The 24365-nt window shown below is 38.6% G+C and overlaps 1 protein-coding gene across 1 annotated transcript in view; it reads right to left on the reverse strand.

Annotated features, from left to right (window-relative positions):
* Window positions 1-23435, reverse strand: part of LOC306852852 (DNA-dependent protein kinase catalytic subunit-like) — a 34919-nt gene extending 11484 nt beyond the window's left edge. The window contains exons 1-54 of the mRNA XM_079389963.1: window positions 23147-23435; window positions 22727-22803; window positions 22514-22618; window positions 22308-22382; window positions 21995-22103; window positions 21699-21811; window positions 21518-21617; window positions 21375-21430; window positions 21254-21284; window positions 21012-21169; window positions 20760-20906; window positions 20462-20626; window positions 19998-20166; window positions 19863-19912; window positions 19638-19772; window positions 19296-19445; window positions 19033-19145; window positions 18759-18918; window positions 18582-18668; window positions 18336-18455; window positions 13891-14050; window positions 13600-13706; window positions 13331-13421; window positions 13025-13188; window positions 12200-12352; window positions 11613-11720; window positions 11268-11494; window positions 11053-11147; window positions 10853-10952; window positions 10595-10728; window positions 7177-7407; window positions 6821-7050; window positions 6451-6659; window positions 6040-6172; window positions 5785-5943; window positions 5453-5656; window positions 4953-5141; window positions 4756-4860; window positions 4383-4550; window positions 3973-4100; window positions 3673-3880; window positions 3374-3552; window positions 2850-3018; window positions 2568-2633; window positions 2430-2493; window positions 2101-2243; window positions 1861-1998; window positions 1672-1791; window positions 1439-1582; window positions 1157-1308; window positions 842-973; window positions 558-669; window positions 282-409; window positions 52-201 (exon numbers count right to left, since the gene is read on the reverse strand). Of these exons, the coding sequence (XP_079246089.1) occupies window positions 52-201; window positions 282-409; window positions 558-669; window positions 842-973; window positions 1157-1308; window positions 1439-1582; window positions 1672-1791; window positions 1861-1998; window positions 2101-2243; window positions 2430-2493; window positions 2568-2633; window positions 2850-3018; window positions 3374-3552; window positions 3673-3880; window positions 3973-4100; window positions 4383-4550; window positions 4756-4860; window positions 4953-5141; window positions 5453-5656; window positions 5785-5943; window positions 6040-6172; window positions 6451-6659; window positions 6821-7050; window positions 7177-7407; window positions 10595-10728; window positions 10853-10952; window positions 11053-11147; window positions 11268-11494; window positions 11613-11720; window positions 12200-12352; window positions 13025-13188; window positions 13331-13421; window positions 13600-13706; window positions 13891-14050; window positions 18336-18455; window positions 18582-18668; window positions 18759-18918; window positions 19033-19145; window positions 19296-19445; window positions 19638-19772; window positions 19863-19912; window positions 19998-20166; window positions 20462-20626; window positions 20760-20906; window positions 21012-21169; window positions 21254-21284; window positions 21375-21430; window positions 21518-21617; window positions 21699-21811; window positions 21995-22103; window positions 22308-22382; window positions 22514-22618; window positions 22727-22803; window positions 23147-23312 (7286 nt within the window). The 5' untranslated portion in view covers window positions 23313-23435. The remainder of the gene's footprint in view (window positions 1-51; window positions 202-281; window positions 410-557; window positions 670-841; window positions 974-1156; window positions 1309-1438; window positions 1583-1671; window positions 1792-1860; window positions 1999-2100; window positions 2244-2429; window positions 2494-2567; window positions 2634-2849; window positions 3019-3373; window positions 3553-3672; window positions 3881-3972; window positions 4101-4382; window positions 4551-4755; window positions 4861-4952; window positions 5142-5452; window positions 5657-5784; window positions 5944-6039; window positions 6173-6450; window positions 6660-6820; window positions 7051-7176; window positions 7408-10594; window positions 10729-10852; window positions 10953-11052; window positions 11148-11267; window positions 11495-11612; window positions 11721-12199; window positions 12353-13024; window positions 13189-13330; window positions 13422-13599; window positions 13707-13890; window positions 14051-18335; window positions 18456-18581; window positions 18669-18758; window positions 18919-19032; window positions 19146-19295; window positions 19446-19637; window positions 19773-19862; window positions 19913-19997; window positions 20167-20461; window positions 20627-20759; window positions 20907-21011; window positions 21170-21253; window positions 21285-21374; window positions 21431-21517; window positions 21618-21698; window positions 21812-21994; window positions 22104-22307; window positions 22383-22513; window positions 22619-22726; window positions 22804-23146) is intronic.
* Window positions 23436-24365: the final 930 nt, after the last annotated feature.

Consider the following 24365-nt stretch of genomic DNA (forward strand, 5'->3'; position numbering starts at 1 on the left):
AACCTGAAATAACACAAGGAAATGAAATGAACTCCTGCAGTATTAACAAACTTGTGGCTCATGATCTGTGAGAGGCCTTTGGTCTTCAGGTGCAGGTATATTTCAGGGATGACATCAGCACGACTCAGCACACATTCAAGGCAGTGTGTCTTCAAAATGCCATGCAGCTTTGGCAGCAAATAAAATACAGGATTTACAAATCTGTGGAATATAAAGACAGACATTATTAACAGAAATAGCATTAAGCCTTTAATTCATAAGATGAAAAATTTTCATCTCACCGATCCATTAAGGGTGGGAAGTGTTTGGACACTTTGCTCAAGCAAACAATAAATTTGTCATCCACCTCCTTCTTTCTCAAATCCATGAGCTTCGTAATAGTAATATTAAATAAGGGCCCTTCATTTTGCTACAAAGAAGAAAAACAATAATTTGTTACTGGATACTATCTAAAGACAATCTTCACATTTAAAACAATACGTATATTGCAATGTTAAACAAAATATCTCAGATGAAAAATGTGATACAATTTGGCAGGAACAAACAGCCACACTTACACTTTCTCTCTCAGTCATGTAGTTTAGGATTAAACCAATGATCTCAGCAGCTGCTGCGTAAACCTCTTTATATCTGATGAATGACAAGTTGTTGGCCAGTGACTGAAAGTATCTGTAACACAGGAATTGTAAGAGAACAACACTGGTTTTAAATTCATATTTATAATTACAGAAGAAAAAAACAACAACAACAGGAGATAAATTTAATTCTAATGCAAATTCACACATACACACACTCTCCTTCATACATACATGCATATACACATATAAAGCAAAATCTTTACCTGTCATGCTCAATGCCACATGCAGAATCATGAGGAGGAAGATTATTGGCCATTACAATGCCTAAAAGCTGTAGTCCAACAGAGTTATCCTTGCTGTTGGGATCTGTTCCAGCAAACCGTTCATATATCAATCTATGGGAGGAAAAGGGAAAAAAATTCTCTGAGATTTTGCATCTATTCATCTATGCATGGCCATCACGGAATCACAAACATCTAATCCTAGAATTTCATCTGAAATATTCACATTCTGAAACATTTTCACTTAATTTACAAACTAATAAATAATAAAGTACTTTGATCGATTTGTTTTCTTACTCATAAGGTATTGTGAGGCAGTTCTTCCAGCATTCCACAACTGTGCGGATGATCTCCAGGTTGTGGCGGAAAACAGCCCGTTTGGAGTCGAAGCAGTTCTTAACCAGAAACCCAAGGAGCCTATTGGCCAAAACCTCATCTCTTGTGCTACCCTAAACAGTAAAAAAAGATAAGGCAATAAAGAGACAATGTGTTAAAATTTATGGAATGCATATAAGATTTTGGGGCAAATAATGTACTCTGAGAATCAATATATGAGTGAAAATACCATTGCATACACACCTTTGGTGTAGCCACACTTGCCCATGAGAGGACAGTCACAACAATGTCCACTACCATAAAGTGAATGCCCTCTCCTCCATTGCTACTAGAAACCACCAGCTGCACCAGTGGGCCCAGCCAATGCTTCGCATATGGACGAAATATCTGGACATAAAGATGTCAAATAAAAACATCATATACACAACATACCAATAAATCCAGAGAGAGGCAAAGAGAACCCTCTGAAGCAGTACCTCTTCAGCATTGATGATAAGTTTGGCTATGAAGAGTCTAATGTTCAGCGGGGTGGATGGATTGTCAAGCTTCCCCTGCAGGAACTTCATCCAGGGAGGAAGATCACTAGGTGTCACTCCCTAAAACAAAACATATTCAGAAATGCTCTGACTCAAAATTTAGGCAAAACTGTTCAAGCTGAGACTGACCTCCTCTATTTTAGGGGTGATGTTGTTCCTTTGCATGTGGCGCAGCAGTGCCGTCATATTGGCCATACATTCATGCTGATTCAGCTCATCCATCTCAAGCTCCACAGTCTCATCCTGAGACACAACCTCCTTACGCTCCTAACAACGCAGATAGTTATTCATTAAAATTGTAGATAACTTTCTGATATCTATAACATCTGCTTTCCAAAAAAACAAAACCTAATCTGTCCTGAGATGTACCCGAGTCCTGCTGCTCCCGCCTGAAGGATTCTGGGAGTTGTAGGAGAAGCTCTGAACTCCAGTGGAAAAGTCAAACTGACTCATCTCCTCACTGAGACTGCTGTCTGCCATGTAGGACTGAGATGAGAGGTATACAGGTGCATCTGAAAAAGAACGAGGACTTATAAGAGAGCAGATAGCATCTATAAAAGTGTCTTGTGAATTTATGCTAAAAGAAGTCTGTCCAGGAATATCCATGACAACAAATGCATTTTCATAAATATTCATGGAAGACATTTATCTTTCTAAACATGTAGTTAACCAGCTTGTAGATATCTCAGACAACTCACCTCCATTTTCTCCACCCACTTCTTTCCTGATCATGACATATTTCTTTTTCCTCTCAATAGGGACCTGTAAATGCAAGTAAACATGATACAATACAACACAAAACAAATAAAAACATAACATTTAAAAGTTTTACTTACATCAATCTCTATAGGAAAGTTGTAAACCCTTTGTGTATCAATGAGGTTGTCAAATATGAATTGATTCTGGGGTAAAAACAAACAACAAAATTAACTTACAAATAGAAAAAAGTTCAACTTCAATCAGAGAGAAGGACACACTTGAAGTTATAAGTCTGTTGTACAAGGAATGAACAAATCATAAATAATTATACTGTAAAAATGAAAATAATAAATTTAACAAATATTATGAACACTGCTTGTACAGAACACATATCGAGTCCTTGTTGTACAGTAACAGACCTTGTCAGGTTTCTCAGTGAAGAGGAAGCCCTGGTAGAATTTGGTCTCATTGAAGCTGCAGCTGATCAGGGCGATGGCACAGTTATAAGCAGCACAGTGATACTGTCTCCTCAGCTCCAGCAGAACCGTCTCTCCTGTCATGTTCTCAGTGAAGGCCTCAAAACACGATCTGACATGTATTTTATTGATTAGGTTCACATTTTAAAAATGACATCTACTTCACAAGTATGGCATTTGCAGTAGTTTGCTCCTGAATTCCTGAAACTTAATTGTATTACTTATAAACATATTTAAAGGAATAGCTCACTCAAATAAAAAAAAAAGACTTTTTTACTTGTGTAGAATACATAAAAAGTTCATTTTTAATTGTGGGTGAACAACTTTCCAAACAACAATATATATAACTTTAATAAAATAAAAGGGGCACAAGAGAGTTAACATAACTGGATCACCTGATCATGTAAAGTGTAATATTTGCTCTTAAGGGTAAAAAAGAGAAAAAAATGCATATTTCAAATACATACTTGAGGAGGTTCTTGGAAAGCTCATTGCCTTCTGCACTGCCTGTGCCACAGTAGGCTTGGTTGATAGCTGAGTTTTTAGAATAGACTTCCTCTTTAGGCAGACGAGAGTATAACACCTCCAGCAGCTTACAACAGCCAATCTTCATCATGATCTGACTCTCAAACACAGACTCAACAGACTGGAGGACAAATGACAGGAAAACACACAATAGAAGTAAAAGTGCAAAAACATGTTTTTAGATTTGAATGGATCTACCTTAATCATATTTAGTGTACTTTAATAACCCAATGTAACTCACCTTGGTGAAGCGTGCCTGTAGATTAGTCATGATATCAACAATATTAGCAATGAAGAACTGAGAGAGTGCTTGAGGGCTGCAGTGAGAGGCCATTGGTAGCAGGACTCTGTCTATAAGACCCATAAGCATGGAGTTTGAAGGCACATCTTTGACTTGAAATGACTGGTAGACAGAGCTGAGGAGAAGAACCTGTTTTTCTAACTGGGACCTGACAAAAAGAAAAAATATGCAACGTGCATATTACAAATAAATCTAAGCAACTGTAAATATAGACATAAAGATGAATCTTTTTTAACTTACTGGCGAGCAATATTGTGAAAGCAGGTCTGAAAGAGCTCCTCCATTATATGTTTTTTGTCCCAACACAGAACTCTAGCCATGAGCTTCAATAACACGGGACTCTGAGACAGCTGCAGGGCCTCTAAAAACTGAGGTTATCAAAATGAATGACCAATTATTATCCTTTTACATCATTTTTGTTTAGCTCTCCCTGTTCACTCCACTTTAACCACGATTCCATGAAGCAACAAAATGTTGTAAAAATTCAAGTCAGTGTTGTTAATTTACTGATTTCAAGACAATGTAATTGTGTAAGAAAAAGATAAAAGTAAATCATGGTATCTGTAGAATTAAAAGTATATTCACTTGTGAGTATAGTCATTAAGATGAATAAAATAAATATTGTCTGACATCTAGTTTAAGCATCTCACCTTGCGAATGCAGTCCATGTAGTTGTTACACTGAAGTGATCCACGAGGGAATTCATCTGACTGCATAGGGAAATGTGCAGCCACCAGAGTCTCCAGAGCCCTCCTGAGCTCCTCCAGGGGCATGCTGGGTAATGTAGTGAAGAAGGGCAGCATGATCAAAGCCTGGCTCTAATAACAGAGTGAAGAGAAGAGTGTGAAATCAGAGAAAGATGATGAAATATATGCTCCATAAGTCAAAACATGCACTAAAATGAACTTTTTCCAGTTTTGAGCTTAGTGTCAATATAATTTTGTCACTACAATAATGAGTATAATGTATAATCTGTGCAGATTTCATATTTGCAAAATACAGAGTAATGCTGGAAAAGGTTACCTTGAGATTTAATGGCATAGATATATCTGTGAGAAGGGCAGTGAAAGTGGTGAAAACAGCATTGAATGCTTTGTGATCTGTATTGGAGCATACAGAGGAATCGATCTGTAGGGGGGTAAATGTAATTAAAATCTCATGCATGTACCCATTTTAGCTCTTAAAAATGCACAGAAAATAAAGTATAATTGATGTGGTACCTGGAGCACTTTGGCAAGCAATGAAAGGACTGAAGTTTTGCTCTCTGGCGAGGCTGCAGGACCCTCCCACCACGGCCTGAGTAAATCCCAGCCCTTGAGCACCTGTTCAGCCAATAGCGAGCCTTGGGACTTTCTGACTGAACGCTCACGGAAACTATGGTCCAACATGCCGTTCAGCAGAACACTAACCTAAAGAGACAGTAGAACAACTTTTCAGATCTCAGTGCTTATGCAGAAAATGGTCATGCCGTTCTTAATAGCACTTTATTTGTAGTCTTTATTTATGTCCAGCCAATCAGACAGAGAAAGAGTAACAACTAGAGTTTACTGTTAACTAGGTCATTTTATCCTTCTGGTGTATTCCTTTACCAGTACTGCAGTTTCTGTCAGCACCACAAGTCTAAGCAGATCATAAGGTCATTGGTGCCAGTGGTTTCTTCAATATACACAGGCTTCCAATGCTTTTAGGATACATAGTCCAGTCTAGTTTGATGGCTCACCATGCTAGGGTTCTGGTTGGCTGAAGCCAGCAGCAGCGGCACTGTGTGCTCCACTCTGCAGAGTAACTCAGTATTGAGGGATGTCTGAAAGAGGCTGTAGAAGTACTCTCCATGAGAGAAGCTGAGGAAGTGAGGATTCAGGCTGCCAGAGAGAGGGACGGAGAGCGTAATGGTGTTCAGCAAAAGGCCAACAGTCTCTTCACTCTGAATTTTTGAGGGAAATAAAGACAGGTTTCAAGAGCTGATTCACTGATTCAACAGATGCATACAAAAACATGAAGAGCCAAACATGATTCTGCTCCCTTATTTTAACTGTAATTCAAACCACTTGCCTGATCACCCAAACAGAATGCCAACTGCACAAGCCTGTTTGCCAATTTCCTGCTGCCAACATCCATGGAGGGCAGAGACTTTCGGTCACTTCCAGGCGCAATGCTTTTATACACACTAGTGAGAAGTTTGGAGCCCAGAGAGCAACCATAACTAGCATCCTACAGAGAAACGGTAAACATCACAACCTAAATGTCAATGTAATCATTGTATAGACTGAACAGAATTACAGTGACATTCATTTATTCAGTGTGTACCTGACTGTGTAGAATTGAGTTGAGCAGCCCAGACTGGTGAAGCTGCTTACAGGCTAAAAGTAACAGATGCATGCTAGCATGACTGCCCCTGTTCTCCGCTTCATACAGATCAATAGCACACAACTCCTCCACACTGTCCAAAAAAAGACAGAGAACACAAACACATAAATGAAGAAGTGCATGTATAAACCATATACTCAAATTTGTTCATTTAAAAATATCAAATAATATTTCATTTGTAATCCCAATTTATAGCAAATGTACATGTGGAAACAATAGGAAAAAAGAAAGGGGATATAGAATTGGGGAATAAACTAGATTTGAGCTTTCATGCACGTTTCAGAGTAGGTGCAAAAAACCACAAGACCACACAACACAATTTACTGAAACTTACTAAAAACATGAACAGACCTCTGTACAGTTATTCTCTTCCTAATGCCACTCTCCAGCTGTGTCCTGTAAGGCGTTGATGCCAAAGCTTTAAGCAAAGGAGCGCACACCTCTGGCAGCTGAGTCATCACCTCCAGATCTGCCATGTTAAACCCAATGGAAGAGGGCTCACACACTGTCAGTGCCACCAGTGTGAAGAAAGAAGAGTTGAAAATATCTTGCTCCATTATCTAAACAGAAAGTGAAAATGTGTCAAGAAGCATGATGTTGTAATATTCTGATAGCTTCACTAGATGTTTTGAAGGTAGACATTTAAAACAAAAGTAAATACGGCAAGTCACTATATTTTGTTTTTCAATTTATTATGTTGCCTTTAAAATATAAACCATACCTTCCAGAGGTCCTGTGGACATTTCTGCAGTACCATGGTCGAGAACTCCAGAATTCGGACAGTGATGGAGCATTTGTTGTAGTTGTACTGCTCTGTCTCACGAGGGCTGAAGTGTGACTGACCGGCATTACCCATTTTGAAGCAAGCCCTGGCAGCCTGAACGTCCTGCATGGACAGCTCTGTAAGGAAGAAACGGAGCGCTGGCAAAAAGCTGGACTTCTCACCAGTGCCTGGATGAGAAGAGGAATGGGAGACAGACAGTATTAGCATTAATTTAACAGTTACAGATCATTTCAGGGATATAGAAAAATATTAGCATTATATCTTAAGGCACTTCTTGATGTGGATCCACCCACCCAGGATCCTCTGGGGTTGCATATAGCGCAGGTTTGTGAAGGTGTTATAGCAGTCAAGAGCAGCCAGCAGCAGATCCATCCATTGTAAGGTGCCTCTGATGCTAAAGGGGCCTTCTACCTCTCTCAAAGTAGGCTGGGAGAGTAAACCACCTCCCTCTAAACACGAAATTAAAAATCCTGGACCACGGTGCTTCACCTGTTCATCCAGCCATGCAGCAGGAGATGCATTACCTGGCAAAAAAAGAAAAGAAAATATTTTTAAGAAACACTGCATGTGCATTTATATATAAAGCTGAAAGCCATATTAAAGAAAATGTTTTGTTTTGCGCCCCTTTCTACTGCATTGGCTACAGTCTACAGGCCTCCTAAGACTAATAAATAAATATTTTGTCTTTTCTCTGCCTCAAATTTGAGAGAATCCTTCTTTTGGGGGATTTCAATATCCATATGGATATAAAAGACTCCCCAATAACAAAATACTTTTTGTCCTTATTGGAGTGCTTTGAGTTAAATCAACTTGTGGACTGTCCTACACATGACAAAGGCCACACTTTAGACCTCGTGATTTCCAATGGTTCATTTGTGTCTCAGCTGTCAACCTCTGATTTAGGACTGTCTGATCATCGGGCTGTCTATTTTAGACAAATGGAGATCTATTGTGCCCACTGATTTCTCAGATTTTATTGACTCTTCTTGAAGTTGTGTTTCTTTTTCTGATGATCTGGATGACAAAGTCTCTATGCTGAATTCTGTTCTCGTCTGGTCTGGATAGGTTGGCTCCCTTGAAATCACGATCGGTTTCTTTTGTATGCTCCACTCCTTGGTACAATGATGATCTGCGTGCTATGAAGGCCTTGTGTTGTAAAATGGAGCGTAGATGGCGTATGTCAGGTTTAACTGTTCATCACCAGGCCTGGAAAGACACCTTACTTGAGTATAGGGCTCAAATTGTGTCAGCTAGATCAATTTATTTTTCCAAAAAATGGATGTCTGAAAATTTGCTCTGTCTAAACAGTGATAAGACCGAAGTGATGCTTATTGGTTCCCCTCACCAGTTGTGCAAAGCAGAGTCCACAACTTTAGGTCTGGATGGCTCTGCTTTACATTTTCAAACTAAACAAAAAAATCTGGGGGTGATATTTGACGCCAACTTAAACATAAAAACATGCGGATCAAATGTTATGTTTTTTATGAACACTTGAAATATAGTGCACGAAAACTTTATGGTGCTTTATAATGTTTTTGTGCCTTTCGTGGGGCTCAACAATAACACAATAGTATACGCACAATATTGGATTTGGATCGGTCTCATCTGACCGATACCCGATCCGCAGAAAATGACCATATCGGAGCCGATACCGATACAGAGTATTGCAGGGCTCGCAAAATTGCTAGCCCGACGTCCTGGGGCTATTGTGTTTTCCAGTCGGGCTACCAAAATGTATCACTGCCCTGCCCGACGGTCTATCTTAAAATACAGGGCTCCCACGCAGTGTTCTACAGCGACCAAATGAGTCGCTGTAGAAACTCAATACTTCAATGATTGCGGTGCTCAACACGAGACAAACGTCCTCATGAATTAAAGAAGAGTGGCTTGATTAAGTGCTGGAAATAGCGGAGGATGAGCAAAGAACGGTAACAAAACTCTGAAACATGTTCAGTCACACACAAGAGTATTGGACAATCTGTACTTCATAACGATGTTTAGACCGCTATAGAAGAATTCATATGTTCACTTTTTTTATATTTAAATTACAAATCTCAGCTTAAGTTTTGCGTCAGTTTCTATTCTGTTCTATCAGTTTAAATAGTTTGTTTTGATAATATATTATGTTAGGGCCATATTATAAACCTGATCAATAATTGACCTTGTTTTTGAGTCTTTGACTTTGAGTCTCTTGCTCATCAAGGCTGTATTCATTTCAAAATACAGAAAAAACAGTGATAAAGTGAAATATTATTGCAATTTCTAATATTGGTTTCCTATTTTAATACCGATACTATAAATACCATTTATTCCTGTGATCAAAGCTGAATTTTCAGCATCATTACTCCAGTCTTCAGTGTCCCATGATCCTTCAGAAATCAGTCTAATATGCTGATTTATTATCAGCGTTGAAACTGTTGTGCTGCTTCATATTTTTCTGGAACCTGTTACTTTTTTCTTTGATTCTTTGATTAATAAAAAGTTTAAAAGAACAGCATTTATTCAAAAATATTTTCTAACAATAGAAGGCTTTACTATCAATTTTATCCATTTAACACATCCTTGCTGAATACAGTTTATTTAACTTTCTTTAGACTTATTTTTAAAGTATCTTTAAAAAAGAAAGAAAAAAACTTCTGACCCCAAACTTTTGAAGAGTTTATATTGTAACAAAATCTCTATTTTGACTAAACACTGTTCTTTTTAACTTTTCATTTTTTATAAAAATAAAAATATCACATGTCCCAAAAAATACAGTATAAAAAATAAAATAAAAAAAGCATCATCATATTAAAATGACTTCTAAAGGATCATGTGACTCTGAAAATATTGCTTTGCTTCACAGGAATTAATTACATTTTAAAGTATATTAAAATAGAAAACATTTATTTTAAATTGCAATAATATTTCACAATATTATTTTGTGAAATAATATTCAGTATTTTTTATCAAATAGATACAGCCTTGATGAGCGTAAGAAACTTCTTTAAAAAACTTTATTGATCCAATCTTTTGAGCTGCAGTGTATTGTTCAGTAAAAATGTTTTCTCAGGTAACATAAAATCTACATCGTTTAGTTACATCAAGGGTCAAATCATATATAAATAGCACATTAAAGTTAAAAGTTACACACTTTTTTGTGTGCGTGCTGTACAGGTCTGGTATAAAGAATAATTTTGCTCAGCTGACCGAAAAGTTTTGCTCAGCAAGAAAAAAAATTAGAGGGAACATTGCTCCCACGGGTCCTTAAATTTGATAAAACGAAACTGAAGAGTTTTTAAGGCCTTAGACAGTTTTAAATACGTTAAATGGTATAAGAAATAATTTTTCAAATTGCCTTAAATAGATTTTTAAGAATTGTGCAGATGCCTTGTAAATAGTAAAATAAAACTCTTTCCTTGATATTTGTGTATTGACAATGTTCTTGATTGACATTTATGGTCTTTATTTTATTTGGGCTAATTAAATTAATTTCCGGGCAACCAAAATCTGAAGAGTACCTGCCCAAAGGGCTACTAGGGATTTAGAAATTTTGCGAGCCCTGTATTGGATCGATGCATCCCTAACTAAATCCATGCAAAAATTCATAGACAATTCTACAGATTTTCTTTTATGAACAAGCTTTCTAGAAAATGTGTAATGATTTACAATTGAAACTACAGGAAATAATTCAGATCATATTTCCAGAAATTCTGAAATTCCTGGCAGTACCTGGCAACAGAGGCACAAACTCATAGAAGAGCTCTATGCTTTTGTGTCGGCATTCAGTCTGCGGTCTTCCACACTGGGTCAGCAGCCACATGACTACATCTGACAAGCACAATGTCTGATCTGGAGGGAAACCTCTGAAAAGTAGAAAATACAGGTCTGTCAGCTAGCGACAAAATGTTTACTCTTTAACCTTACATTACTCATTTGATTTTTAAATGAAGTTTGTAAAGATAATAACAAAACCAAATGTACATGTACCTAGGTATACGTCTCTTTGAATTCTTATTGAGCGAGTCTGCCTTGTGTTTAATGATTCTCTTCAGATGATCCAGGGAGCTACAACACTGCTGGACAGTTCCTGTGTAAACAATGAAAATTGAAAGCCAAGATAATAGTCATGAAACAAGCCATCAAACAAGATGTCTTGATAATGAAAATAGTTCAGTTTAGTTTCTTACCCAGGGATTTTTCATCAAAGTGGGCCAGAGCTAGACTCTCAACAAACACCACTAGCACCTCAAAGACAAACTGCTCCACCAAAGAGCTCTCTTCTCTGAGAAACAAAACAATATTTGGATAAACACTGCATAACATTTGCCTTCACTACAGACATATTTCTTACATTTACTCAAGATGACACAGTATATGCAGTCCATCTAATGCGACCACTGACCTGAATTGCCTGTACATGCTGTTAAAGGCAAGTGCAGCTCCAAGCCTCTTGAAGATGTTGGGGTGTAAGGCCAGGCTGTAGATACGTTTGAAGAGAGATTTTATGTTGGCTGGGCTCTTTTCCTGCTGTTTGGGGGTTGTCTGTTTAATGGACCATTTGACAAATTCCTGGATACAGGTGCCACTGAAGTCTCTGAGGGTGCTGTCTAACGGATCCACAATGCCATCCTGTGCATCACAAGCATACACAATTACAGCAAATGTTTGAACAAATTTAGAGGTGTAATCAGAGTCATCTGGCTCAATTTTGAATAAAATAAAGTTTTCTACTAGGGGGTTTACTCACCAAAATGGCCTCCAGCACTGCCACTGTGTCTTGGCTCTCAAACTTTCTGTTGTTGGTGAACCAGTGGATAAGCTGCATTACCAGAGGTTCAAAGAGCTGCCTTGTCACCTGAAGAAGTATTAAAGTTTCAATGTTTGTCAAACTTGCACATGATTGTAACAGAGACTGATGAAAGGGGACAAAAATGTACATATTAAACCACTTCAAGTGGTTTTCAAACCAGGGGCCTCAGTAAACCTCCAAGGGGGCCATAAAATCACTTGAATTTACTTAATAAATCACTCATACATTCGTTAAAATAATTTTAGGTTTTTACTCAATTAAATAACTTACAACTGTAAAAATTGAAATGCAAACATCAACAACTGTTGTTTATATTGAAGAACAATTATTGCAACATCCCAGATACTGTTATTTAAAATGTTTGAAAACAAGCAGGTGTGTCATCATTACAGGAGAATAACAGAGGAAATATCTCGGCCTACATGGGCAATCTTGGATGCAGGTTGAGAACCACTGCTTTACAGTGTCTGATGAAGGACAAAATCTGTTCATCACATTTAAAGAGCACATATAGGGTAAAAGACCTGGTCGACGTCACAGGCCAAGCGTAGAAGAACAGGAAAGACTTTTCTGTGTAGGTTGTACATGGGAGGAGCAGACTTGTCGTCTTCTGTCATCTGGGCTCCTTTTCCCACCATGTATATGACCAGACTATGCAGAAGCTCACACGCTGCTACCTACACGTCAAACAGAATGATACATTTTTGCCTGAATTTATTGGGTTAATTAATAAAATGTTAAAGTGCCCCTATTATGCCTTTTCGAATATTACCTTTCATGCAGTGTGTCATATAGCAGTATGTGAACATAAACTTTCTGCAAAGTTGTGAAGCCGAAAATGCACAATATATAAAGTTATTGTCTATTAAAAAAAAAAAAAAAAAAAAAAAAAAAAAAAAAAAAAAAAGGAGTCGGCTCGCAATCACCTAAACGAGTCGTTAGGAATTCGAATCTTATTCTGTTACGGCTGTACGTCACAAAGTAACACATTTGCGTAATGTCCGCCCATGGGCTGTCATTCACGCTGTACGCAGTAGACCAATCACAAAAGGACTGCGCCATCTGACCAATCGCAGCAGCGAGGGCTCACGGAAAGGAGGGGTTTAGAGAGACTGATTCTTTGAACTGCTTCGCACAAGTTGTTTAGGAATCATTTAGAAATTAGGTAAAATTAAAGCTATTTTTTGATCAAACTAAAGTGTTTTTTGACCTTGGATGCATGTAAACCTGTTTTAGGAGACTCATAAAACAATATTAGCAACCTTAAAAATGGCATAATAGGGGCACTTTAATTAAATTTATCAACAATGATAAGAAAATTAGATAAGATGGTTCAGGACTATGATTACTTTAGTTTGTCTGTCACTGGAGGACAGTGCAAGCTCTGTGACCCGTGGCAGGAAGGAGCCCAGATAGATCACAGGCTTCAAGTCTTTAAAAGGCACAGCAAAACTCAGCCTCTTCTCACAGTCCCATGCTACAAAACGCTTCATCATGTCCTCCGCAGAAACAGCTTGGGTTGGATAAGAGAAAACTTTAAAAAGAGCTTGTTTTTAGGCAAGATAAAGCAAAAACAAGCAAACAAAGTTAGCAAGTACTGGCTGTTTAAGAAAGCCAAAGATGAATTTATTCAAAAGCAGCAGAAACAAAACAACCTGTCACGAGGCTCCTATTAAGCTGTCCTCCCAAGTGTCCAAGCAGACGTACCACCCTGCGTCTCACAGCAACAATCGGAGACTCATCTCCCTAACGAAGACCACAGGAACATCAGAACACTGCTCTCAATGTGTTTAATTAACCATCGCTATAAACACGCTCTTGAATGCTCGTGCATGCATGCAATTATATATCATTTCAGAGTTACATCAGAGTAACGAATTAAACAGACAAATTCTAAATATGGCACACAAATCAACTTTATTACCACAGAAAAGTGTTTTGATTTCTTCAGAAGCCTCATCATGACTTTTCCATAACTTTTTGAACTTCCCGTTGACACAAATGTCACTTCCATATTGCCATCATCTTTTTCTAATGGGATGATTAAAAACAAATAAAAAATTAAAAAATGACTGAAACAGCTCCTAGAGGAATAATTCCATAATAATCACTGACCCTTAGATATATTAAAACTAAATTTACAACAGAAAACAGTGAACATTTCTTTGAAAATACAGTATTTAGGAAATATAAAATGAGATTATGGATAACTGACCAGAGTTAGTGGTTGTTTTGAGGTACCCATCTAAATGTGGCAGTATGTCTGCGTAGTGTGGCTGCACGATGGCAGCAGGAATAAGAGAAGACCAGGACTCCAGAGCATCCAGTGCTGCTGTGGCTAAAGGAGCATGACTCAAACCTAGCCGCAGAGCAGCCTGCAACCAAAACAAAGAAAATAGATTATGATATTCCATCCCATAATAATATCATGTATCAGTTTGTTTCTGAATGACTTTAGAATGTGATATCTAGTTGCCATTAATTAAAAAAATATCTCAAAAGTTTTGCAGATGATGTTATGATTTATTTAGCTGAACCCAAGAAACACTTCACAAACCTTATGAAAGTGTTCAAGAAATTTTATGAATATGCCGGATATTATAGTAATTATGATCTAATTACTAATAATATAAAGAGCGATATTGAGAGGTGGTCCACGTACCCCATGAGCTTCAGTGATAGGATAAGAGGAGTAAAAATTAATATTTTACTGTGTTTGCTGTATCTGTTTCAATCACTCCCAGTGGAAATCCCACCAAAGCAATTTTGTGAATGGGATAAATTAATATCCAGGTACATATGGGCTGGTAAAAGACCCAGAGTGCAATATTCAACACTCCAACTACCTAAAGAAAGATGTGGTATGGCTCTTCTAGATCTTAAAAATTATTTCTATGCAGCACAAATACGTCCCATTTTTTACTGGTGTACTTCTAGCTACATAACCAAATGGAAAGACATAGAAACAAATATACAGGATCTTCAAGTTCAGTCCTTTATAGGGGAGAGCGAAATTCATGGACATAGTAAAGACAAACTGGGCCCAATTGTGACATTTTCATTAAAGATCTGCTATTGTCAAACACTTCAAATTGGAGAAAGAGATTGGAATACTTAGGTGGATTTCACATGATGAGGAATTTAAGCCAGGAAGGGAAGATCCAATATTTCAACTATGGAAGGAGAGGGGAATAACAATAATAAGACTTAAAGGATGATTTTGGACTTAGAAATCAGGACTTATTTAGATATTTCAAATTAAGGGATTACTACAATAAAAAAGGAAAATTAGAGCAAATGATATCCATTCCCTTACTAAAATGATGGATGCCAGAATCAGAATTAGCTTTATTACAACGCATGTTTGCACATACGAGGAATTTGTTTTAGTGACAGTAGCTCCACAGTGCGACAGAATGGCAGCGACAGGACAGGACACAGATAATAATAATAAAAAAATAATAGGAGCTTGAGAGTGGGGTCTTTAGCAATGCAGTCGTTGGTGTAGAGGGAGAAGAGCAGTGGGGAGAGAACACAGCCCTGAGGAGCTCCAGTACTGATCGTACAGGTGCTGGATGTGTATTTCCCCAGCCTCACTAGCTGCTGCCTGCCAGTCAGGAAGCTGTTGATCCACTGACAGACGGAGGTGGGGACAGAGAGCTGAGTTAGTTTGGGCAGGAGGAGGTTTGAAATGATAGTGTTAAAGGCCGAGCTGAAGTCCACAAACAGGATGCTCACACAAGTCCCTGGTCTGTCCAGGTGTTGCAGTATGTAATGCAGTCCCATGTTGACTGCATCATCCAAAGACCTGTTTGCTTTGTAGGCAAACTGCGGGGGGTGCAGTAAGGGTCCAGTGATGTCCTTCAGATAAGCCTAAACCAGTTTTTCAAATGACTTCATGACCACAGACGTTAGAGCCACAGGTCTAAGTAGTCGTTAAGTCCTGTTATCTTGGGTTTCTTTGGGACGGGGATGATGGTGGAGCGTTTGAAGCATGAGGGGACTTCACACAGCTCCAGTGATCTGTTGAAGATCCGTGTGAAGATGGGGGCCAGCTGATCAGCACAGGATTTCAGTCAGGCTGGTGTCACACCGTCTGGGCCTGGTGCCTTCCTTCTCTTGTTCTTTTTGAAGACCTGACGCACATCATCTTCTCTTATCTGCAGTGCAGGTGTGGGGGAGAGGGGGGTTGCAGGAGATGTGAATGGTGTTTTTTCAAACCTGCAGTAGAACTCATTAAGATCGTCTGCCAGTTGTTGATTCTCCACAGTGCTAGGGGATGGTGTCTTGTAATTGGTAATGTCTTTCAGACCTTTCCACACTGAAGCCGTGTCACTGGAAGAGAATTGGATCCTTAGCTTATCGGAACAATTCCTCTTTGCCACTCTGATCTCCTTCTCCAGTGTGTATTTGGCCTGTTTATACAAGACTCTGTCCCCATTCCTGTAAGCATCTTCTTTGGCCTGACGGAACTGTCTGAGTTTTGCAGTGAACCATGGTTTGTCATTGTCATAAGTTAGATGAGTCCTGGTAGGAATGCACATATCCTCACAGAAACTGATATAAGATGTTACAGTCTTTGTGAGCTCGTCCAGATTGTTTGCAGCAGCTTCAAAAACACTCCAATCAGTAAGGTTGAGACAGGCTTGTAAAACCCGCTCTGTCTCATTAGTCCATCTCTTTACAGTCCTTAATACAGGTTTAGCTGACTTCAGTTTTTGCCTGTTGGGCGGAATAAGATGAACAAAGCAGTGATCAGAGAGTCCTAAATCTGCCCGTGGGACAGAGTGATATGCGTCCTTTATTGTTGTGTAACAGTGATCCAGTATAAAATTCACTGTCTCTGGTGGGACATGTAACATGCGGTCTGTATTTTGGCAGTTCACGGGAGAGATTTGCTTTATTAAAGACCCCTAGAGTGATTAAAACAGAGTCCGGGTGTTGTTGTTCTGTGTCTGTGATCTGATCAGCGTGTTTCTGTAAAGCTGAACTCACGTGCGCTTGCGGTGGAATGTAGACACTCACGAGAATGAACGAGCAGAACTCCCGCGGTGAGTAGAAAGGTTTACAGTTGATGAAAAGCATTTCTAGATCTGAACAGCACATTTTCTTTAACACTGTTACATCTGTACACCACCTTTCATTGATGTAGAAGCATGTCCCGCTGCCGTGCAATTTCCTCGTAGATTCTGCGTCGCGATCTGCTCTGATCAGCGTGAAGTTAGGCAGATGAAGTGCGCTGTCCGGGAAGGCGTCATTCAGCTAGGTTTCCGTGAAACAGAGCAGCAGAGTTTGAAAAGTCCTTGTTTAACCGGGAAAGCAGGAGTTTGTCCGTTTTGTTGGGTAGAGAGCGGAGATTCGCCAGATGGAAGCTAGGCAATGGCATTCGAAATCCACGCTGTCTGAGCTTCACGAGCGCGCTTGCTCACTTCCCCCGTCTGCGCGTCCTGAAGCGTCTAAACAGCGCCACAGCTCCGCCGACTACTGTGTTCAACAAAACATCTGAATAATCAAAAACCGGTCGGAGCTTTTGTGGTGTGTTCTGCCGAATGTTCAGCAGTTCTTCCCTGGTGAAACTGATCGTGTTTGACAAACAAAAAACAGGAAAAACTAACAAATACACTAAAAAAAACTGGAGAGCCAAGCACAATGGCTGCCATTCGCGTCGCCATCTTGAGCACATATGTAGTAATTATACACTACCCAGAATAATTTCCTCCATATATGAGGTGTTTATGTGTTGCAGCCCTTCCTCCACTCTATATATAGAATTGAAATAGGATAAAGTATTAAAGACTGAAATACCAGAAATGGATTGGTACGATATGTGGATAATACACCAAAGTACCACTAGCTCACTAATATGGAGTGAGTTTTCCTGGAAGTGCCTTATTCGCTTCTTTATAACACCTAAGATCAAAAGCAAACAAGTCTCCAGACAACAGGTTTGCTGGAGACAGTGTGGACAGTTAGAAGCAGATCACGTACATATCTTTTGGAGTTGTAAGAAAATCCAATCTTTTTGGGATGATGTGCAGGTACTTATGTCTGAAGTGCTTGGATATAGAATACCCAGAACCTCTTTATTTTTGCTTATGGGTTCGACCAATATTTGTGTAAGATTCTTCTTGTGGCATATAAAAAGACTATAACTAGGAATTGGCTTAAAGACAGCACTTTGAATTGTAAACAGTGATTTGAGATCAATGAAGAAATCCTGGTGATGGAAGAACTTACGTATGCGCTTAAGATGAAAAAAAGTGCTTTCAGAATGGACTGGGAAAAGTGGTTGATATATAAAGAATATAAAGACATCCTCAGCTAGGTAAACTGTGAATGTTATAGAAATGGTAACCTCATCTGTTTGGCTTTGTGTGTTTTTTCTTTCTTTCTCCCTTTCTCCCCTTAATTGGGGAGTTGGTTCATACACATATGTACGTATATATATATATATATATATATATATATATATATATATATATATATATATATATATACCCCCCCACCCTTTTATTTTGTTAATACTACTTTCTTTTGTGCGCATTGTTAATCTTTTTTATATATATAAAAAAATTATAATAAAAAATAAAAATAATAAAATTAAATTAAAAAAAAATAAAAATAAAAAAAAAATCACAAGATGGGCATTCATTTTCTAACCTGCAGAGGTGGGATATATGCCTTGATATCCAGAGCCACTATGTCAGGATGAAGGGAGAGGATGAACATCAGACAGGCAGCCAGGAGCTCATCTTTATATTGTTTCATACGCACACAAACCTGAGGAAATAACAGAAACAAAACTTTCTTTTAGAAAAAAAATCCTTTAAGAATGAAACAAAGGTCACTGTAATGTTCAAGCACCCACCACAGAAATAAAGTGGCAAAAAGAGTTAAAAAAAGCACCTCCTTTCCAAACTTTGCAAGCAGCGAAAAACAGGCATTCTCCATGGTTGAGCCACCACCAACACTTTTCGAATCTTGCTTTAGGTCCTATAAATAGGAGGTGGGTTATGATTGTTTTTTTTCAAAAAGTTCATCAAGACATAAAATTGGCATGTTAATATGTCAGAATGTGCATACCTGAAAATAGTGGATTTTCTTGGCAATGCCCATAGAAAGGGAGAGGAGCTTATAAAAGCCGCTGACCAGAGGGAAACGTATCGATTGCAGAATAAGCTCGTGACACAGGGGGTGCATCCACTGGGCAAAATACTCAGGATTTCTTGAAGGCAATAATTCACTATAAAAAGGATAACAATGATCTCATATATTCAATCTCATTCAATAAGAGCACAAATAAAGTGTGTTTTTGTTACATTGATTTCTAACTGTTCAAGTGAAAGAGTTTTGACACCTGCAAAAGTCAACCAAGTTGATAAAGGCAATGAAATCTTTGGGTTTGTTGGGCATAAGGTTTGCTGTGGGGTCAGATGAGGGCGTAAATACAGAACTTGCATCACTCTGTGCCTAAGAAAAAGTAGAAACATTTCACTAAACTGGCCACAATACTCAAAACTTATTGAAAGGATTTTTTTGTTTTGTTTATTATTTATGCTCTGTTTCTTTAACCATCCACATTTTTTACTATTCATTCAAGGTGCAGCACTGCAACAGTACCGCCTCAGCTGCATTGACTTTCTGCACTGAAAGATCAAGTTTCTCCACAATCTTCATGACTGATTGCACCAGTGCGTCATATAAATGTCGGTTTATGTCTCTTAGGTTGTAGTTCTTGGCAGCTGGAGCTCCATCCATGAATCCTGTGTCCTAAAACGCAGCAAATTAAATCAGTAAAGACATTTGATTAAACTTTCAAAACAAAGTAACCAGAGTACACATAAAACTACTTTTTTAATTAAAGGGTCACATTCTAACCAAATAACACATTTTTAAAGTAGTAACAAATTAAACTATTACTAATACCACTGTGTCCTACATAAAGAAAAAAAAAAATCGTACTTTAAGGTTTTCACAGTCCAGAAGCCCCTTAAAGAGGTCCAAGTAGTCCTTAGAGGAAGGAACTTTCCATTTCCCAGAGCGCACCAGGGTGGAGTCCTCCTCAGTTTGAGAAGCACCCGAAGGAATGTTCTGCTCCTAATGGGTAGGAGTGAATATTATGATATCATGATAATCACAATATGAACAGAGAAGCAAAAGATCAACACTTTCAGCAAAAACACTTACGTCTGACTGAGGAACTGGCTTAGAGCACACTCTGATTAGGCCTTGGTGAACTTGTTGAAGAAATGAAGAGTGTGAACACTAGTAAATCTAACCATGAATCAGACCAGCCAAAGCTAACCTCCATTTCATCCTTACCCACAGAACTAGTGAAACTCCAGAGGACTGGACCTCGAACTGCCATGGCAACAAACACCTTGATGATGGAGCGGCAGGTGGCATACTGCATTCTCAGACTGTACTGAGGGAAGCTGTCCATCTGAACCACAAGGAGGCGCTCTAGCACGGGAGTGTACACTTCAGGGATCTGCATCCAGTTACACAAATTACATGAGAATCTGTTAGGTGAAAACAGGTGAACTACAGGCAGAGTGAAGAAAGGCAACAGCAACAAATATTGAAAAACTGCATACATTCATTTGACTCTATGACATGAGACACATGAAACTACATTTCTGGGATCTTAAAACGATGACCAAACCTATTAGGTGCAGTAGCATAGAACAGAGGACTAAAAACTGACCTACAAATTGAATATTTATTTAAAATGCCATGATTATATCGAGCATTGCACAGCTCACAGTAAAGGAGATCTATCATACCCGGTCAAGGTGTACCAGAACACTAGCTATGGAGTCGAGGAAGCTTGGCAGCTGGTAGACATTGTCATCATCCCGGTCAGTCTCAGTCAGATACATCTGCTTGCACCGCTGAATCAGCTCTGTATACATCAGATCTACATCCTGAGGGCACACCACCTTACACGGCTAAAGGCAAACAAACACAGAACACAGTTGGAGAATCTTAAAACTAGAAACAGAAAAAACTAGAATAGTGCAATATAATTTGACTTGCTGAGAGACATTGACTATTGTTACTATTCTGTTCAAATGTACAAACCGCAGCAAACAGGCCATATCCTCTGATAGCAATGGACAATTCTTTATTAGTGGAATCCATGGTCCTGATGATAGCACAGAACTTCTGCATGAAGTACTTCAGCTTGCTCTTGTGCAACTCAATGTTCTCTGCCACAAGAGTGGCCACCTTTACCACAGCGAGAAGAAAAGTTTCACAAGATGTCATCAAAGTTAAACATCCCATAAAAAAAGAAAACAATCATACATTGAATAATCAATAAACAGAAAATACCTGTTTTAGGAAAGACTCTAGTGCTGTGTAACTTCTCTTTTTCAGCTCTCCATTTATATGTCCACAAAGTTTGGACATAACATCAAAGATAGACATATATTGATCCATGAGACAGCTGCCGAACTGGCTGGAATGCTTAGCAAACAGTTTGAGACCGGCTGTCAAGAGTGGAAAAAACAATGAACAAGCTAAACATTGGATGCACTGCATCAAATTACACAACGACATCAAAGTCCACTCACCAAAGATGACTGCATATCGTTTCATATCAGTCTAGAGATGCAAAGAAGGAAGAAATGTATGTATTTGGGAGCCCTGAACAGAAAATGTGACATACTACACAAAAAAGGTAAACTAATCTACCTGTGGACAGATTGCCTTCAGCGCATAATCAAATATTTCTTTTGACGTAACTGGGTCTGTTTAAAGAAAAGTGAGCGTATTCATTCAGTAACAGTAGGTTAAGACCAGTTCAGGACAGTAAATTCACACAAACACATGCCCACCTTCTTCCATTGATTTGGTGAAGTTCACCATCAGAGCTGTGATTCCTTTCAGGCATCCAGCAACAACAGGAAGTTTTGGTTCCTTTGTAGTGGATGTCATCTGAAAACCATCGATTTTAGCACCTCTATACATACATATACTGTAAGATCACTTTTCCATATGCAGATAGGACGTCTTTACCTGTCCTTTCAGTTCACCCAGGTAGGCCTTGTAGAGTTTGTCAGAGTTGTTGACCATCTCACTGGGGTGCACTTCACCAAGCACTCCGAGAAGTTCATAAATGTAACCCAGTACTGTTGGTAAGGAATTTGGTGTTTCAATAACGCATACAGTATGTGCTAAGGTTTTTGTTTGTATACTGATATGCAACTAATAATACATCATAACGTTAGTCTTGTTAAAATGACCAATGACAACACCAACATACTTTTGCTATAACAGAAAATTAAATAAGACAATAATAAGCCTCAACTTGCCTGTATCAGGTATCTTACTCTTCTGGGACAACTCTCCGTAAAATTTGTTGAACATATCACCAACTTTGAGATCCTGGGTGATGCTGGAGTCTTTTGTGAGATACAGTATCTAGAGAGATTTGTGGGATGTGTTAACACTATTTGTCTGTAAATATCAAAATATGTCATTAGCACAGGTTCTCTGTCTCCAAGTCAGAGGTATCATGACATTTAAAGAAAATCCTTCTCCTTGCAGAGCTTAAATCAATTGGCTACAAGTCTAAGTTAAGTCTCAAGGGCAAGTTGCAGCACACAGTAGGTCAACAGAACTTACTTTGATTAGAAGGTCTAAAGCAGGGTTTCGGCACTTTGCAGCTTTGTCCTTTGTGTAGACAACAATACAAATGTCCTATCCATGCAGAGAAAGTAAGTTAGTGTTACAAATGGTATATGTAATTTTAGTCAACCTTTGAAAAGCACATAAAAATATGACACCAAACCAGAAAGAAATCTGCCAACTACTGCTTTAATGTACTGTACCTTAAGTTCAACTGCATAGTTCTTCTCCCATCCTCGGACAGTGACAGAGATTCTCTCCAGAAATGTCCCTAAAAAATTCAGAATGTCCACTCTTGTATCCCGCAGCTGTGGAAAAACATTTCTTTTTAAACTTTATAATAAATACGTAATATGTCAGGAAGATTTACCATATAGGCCTATCATTACTAGAATTTGCCTGTAAACACCTCTTACCATTTCATTAGAGAGAGACTTTCGGAGAAAGCTAAGCAACCCCTCTTCCTTTGCAAAAAGCAAAGACGTCTGTAAAACTGAAAATATATTCATATTGATATTCAAGATCAACTTAACTTATTACTGTATGCACATACAATCAATGACAAGATGACTTTATATGCACACTTTTTTTGTAGTGAAGGACAGCGCTATTATTTTCAGCTAAAAGGTGATTTTTACTTTAGGTTACATCTTTATATGAGTTTATGTGCATGCAGCTGCCCATCCTAGATAATACTGGAACCGAGATAACAGTTTTCAAATCTCTGTCAATCTGCTGCACGCGCCCCTGTAATCTTATTTTGCTTAACTATCCAGAAAAATTATAAATAAATACATAAACACAACGCAATGCTTTTTGCATGAAGAAATTCTTACCCAGATCATTCTCATTCTTAGTTATCATGCATTCCTGCCCTAAGTCTCCAACAATGTCATGGCAGACTAGAGCAGCATTCCTGCTCTCTGTGTCTCCAAGAAACGAATGAAGCTTTAGGAGATAACCCTGGATACCTCCAACAGTGGAAGTATCAGAAGACATCATTTGTCTCTGTTGCTTACATCAGAAACGAATAAAAGTTGACCAAGAGCTTATGTAAGTAAAGTGAGTTTGCGTCAAGGCGGCAAAACAGAACAACACGCGAACACGTGAACGCGCTCACTTCCTGCTTGAACCGCACGTCACTCTGGAAGAACAATAACTCACGTTAACCGCTGGATGGCGCTGTTTGCTCGACAACAGATTCTGTCCCCGCCATGCAGCTCCTGCAGAACTCTCCAGAGGTAATAACTCTACAGGTACATCTAAAAAAATTAGAATATCAAAAAAAAAAAAAAAAAATTCCTGTAACTTATTTCAAAGAGTGAAACTTTCATATATTTTAGATTCATTACACATAAAGTAAAATATTTCTTAAGTTTTTTTTGTTTTAATTTTGATGATTAGAGCTTACAGCTCATGAAAGTCAAAAATCAGTATCTCAAAATATTAGAAAATTTACATTTGAGTTTCAATTAATGACCATCCCTACAGTATAAATTCCAGGTCTCTCTTGTTCTTTGAAACCACAATAATGGGGAACACTGCTGACTTGGCAATGATTCAGAAGACCAACACTGACGCCCTCCACAAAGAGGGTAAGTCACAGAGGGTCATTACTGAAAGGTGTGGCTGTTTACAGAGTGCTGTATCAAAGCATATTAAATGCAAAGTTGACTGGAAGGAAGAAATTGGGTAGGAAAAGGTGCACAAGCAAAAGGGATGACTGCAAGCTTGAGAATACTGTCAAGCAAAGCTGATTCAAACACTTGGGAGAGCTTCACAAGGAGTGGACTGAAGCCCCCGGTAGGAGGGGACGTTCTCGCGACCTTGCGTAACGTTCCCTTAAAGTCATGTAAAGGTGACGAAAGTCCCAAACCTTTACAGAACATTAGGGACGTTCCTAAAACGTCCTCGTTTGGTTTTGAAAGTGCTGCTGTTCAACGTTCCCATTATGACTTAAGGGGAACGTCCCGTATTGGTTATTCAATGGTCATCTAGCAAAGTTACAAAGAGAACATTTGGGACTTTAACAGAACGTTCCCACCTGGTCCTCTG

Source organism: Barbus barbus (assembly GCF_936440315.1).
Source record: "Barbus barbus genome assembly, chromosome: 1".
Classification (NCBI taxonomy): domain Eukaryota; kingdom Metazoa; phylum Chordata; class Actinopteri; order Cypriniformes; family Cyprinidae; genus Barbus; species Barbus barbus.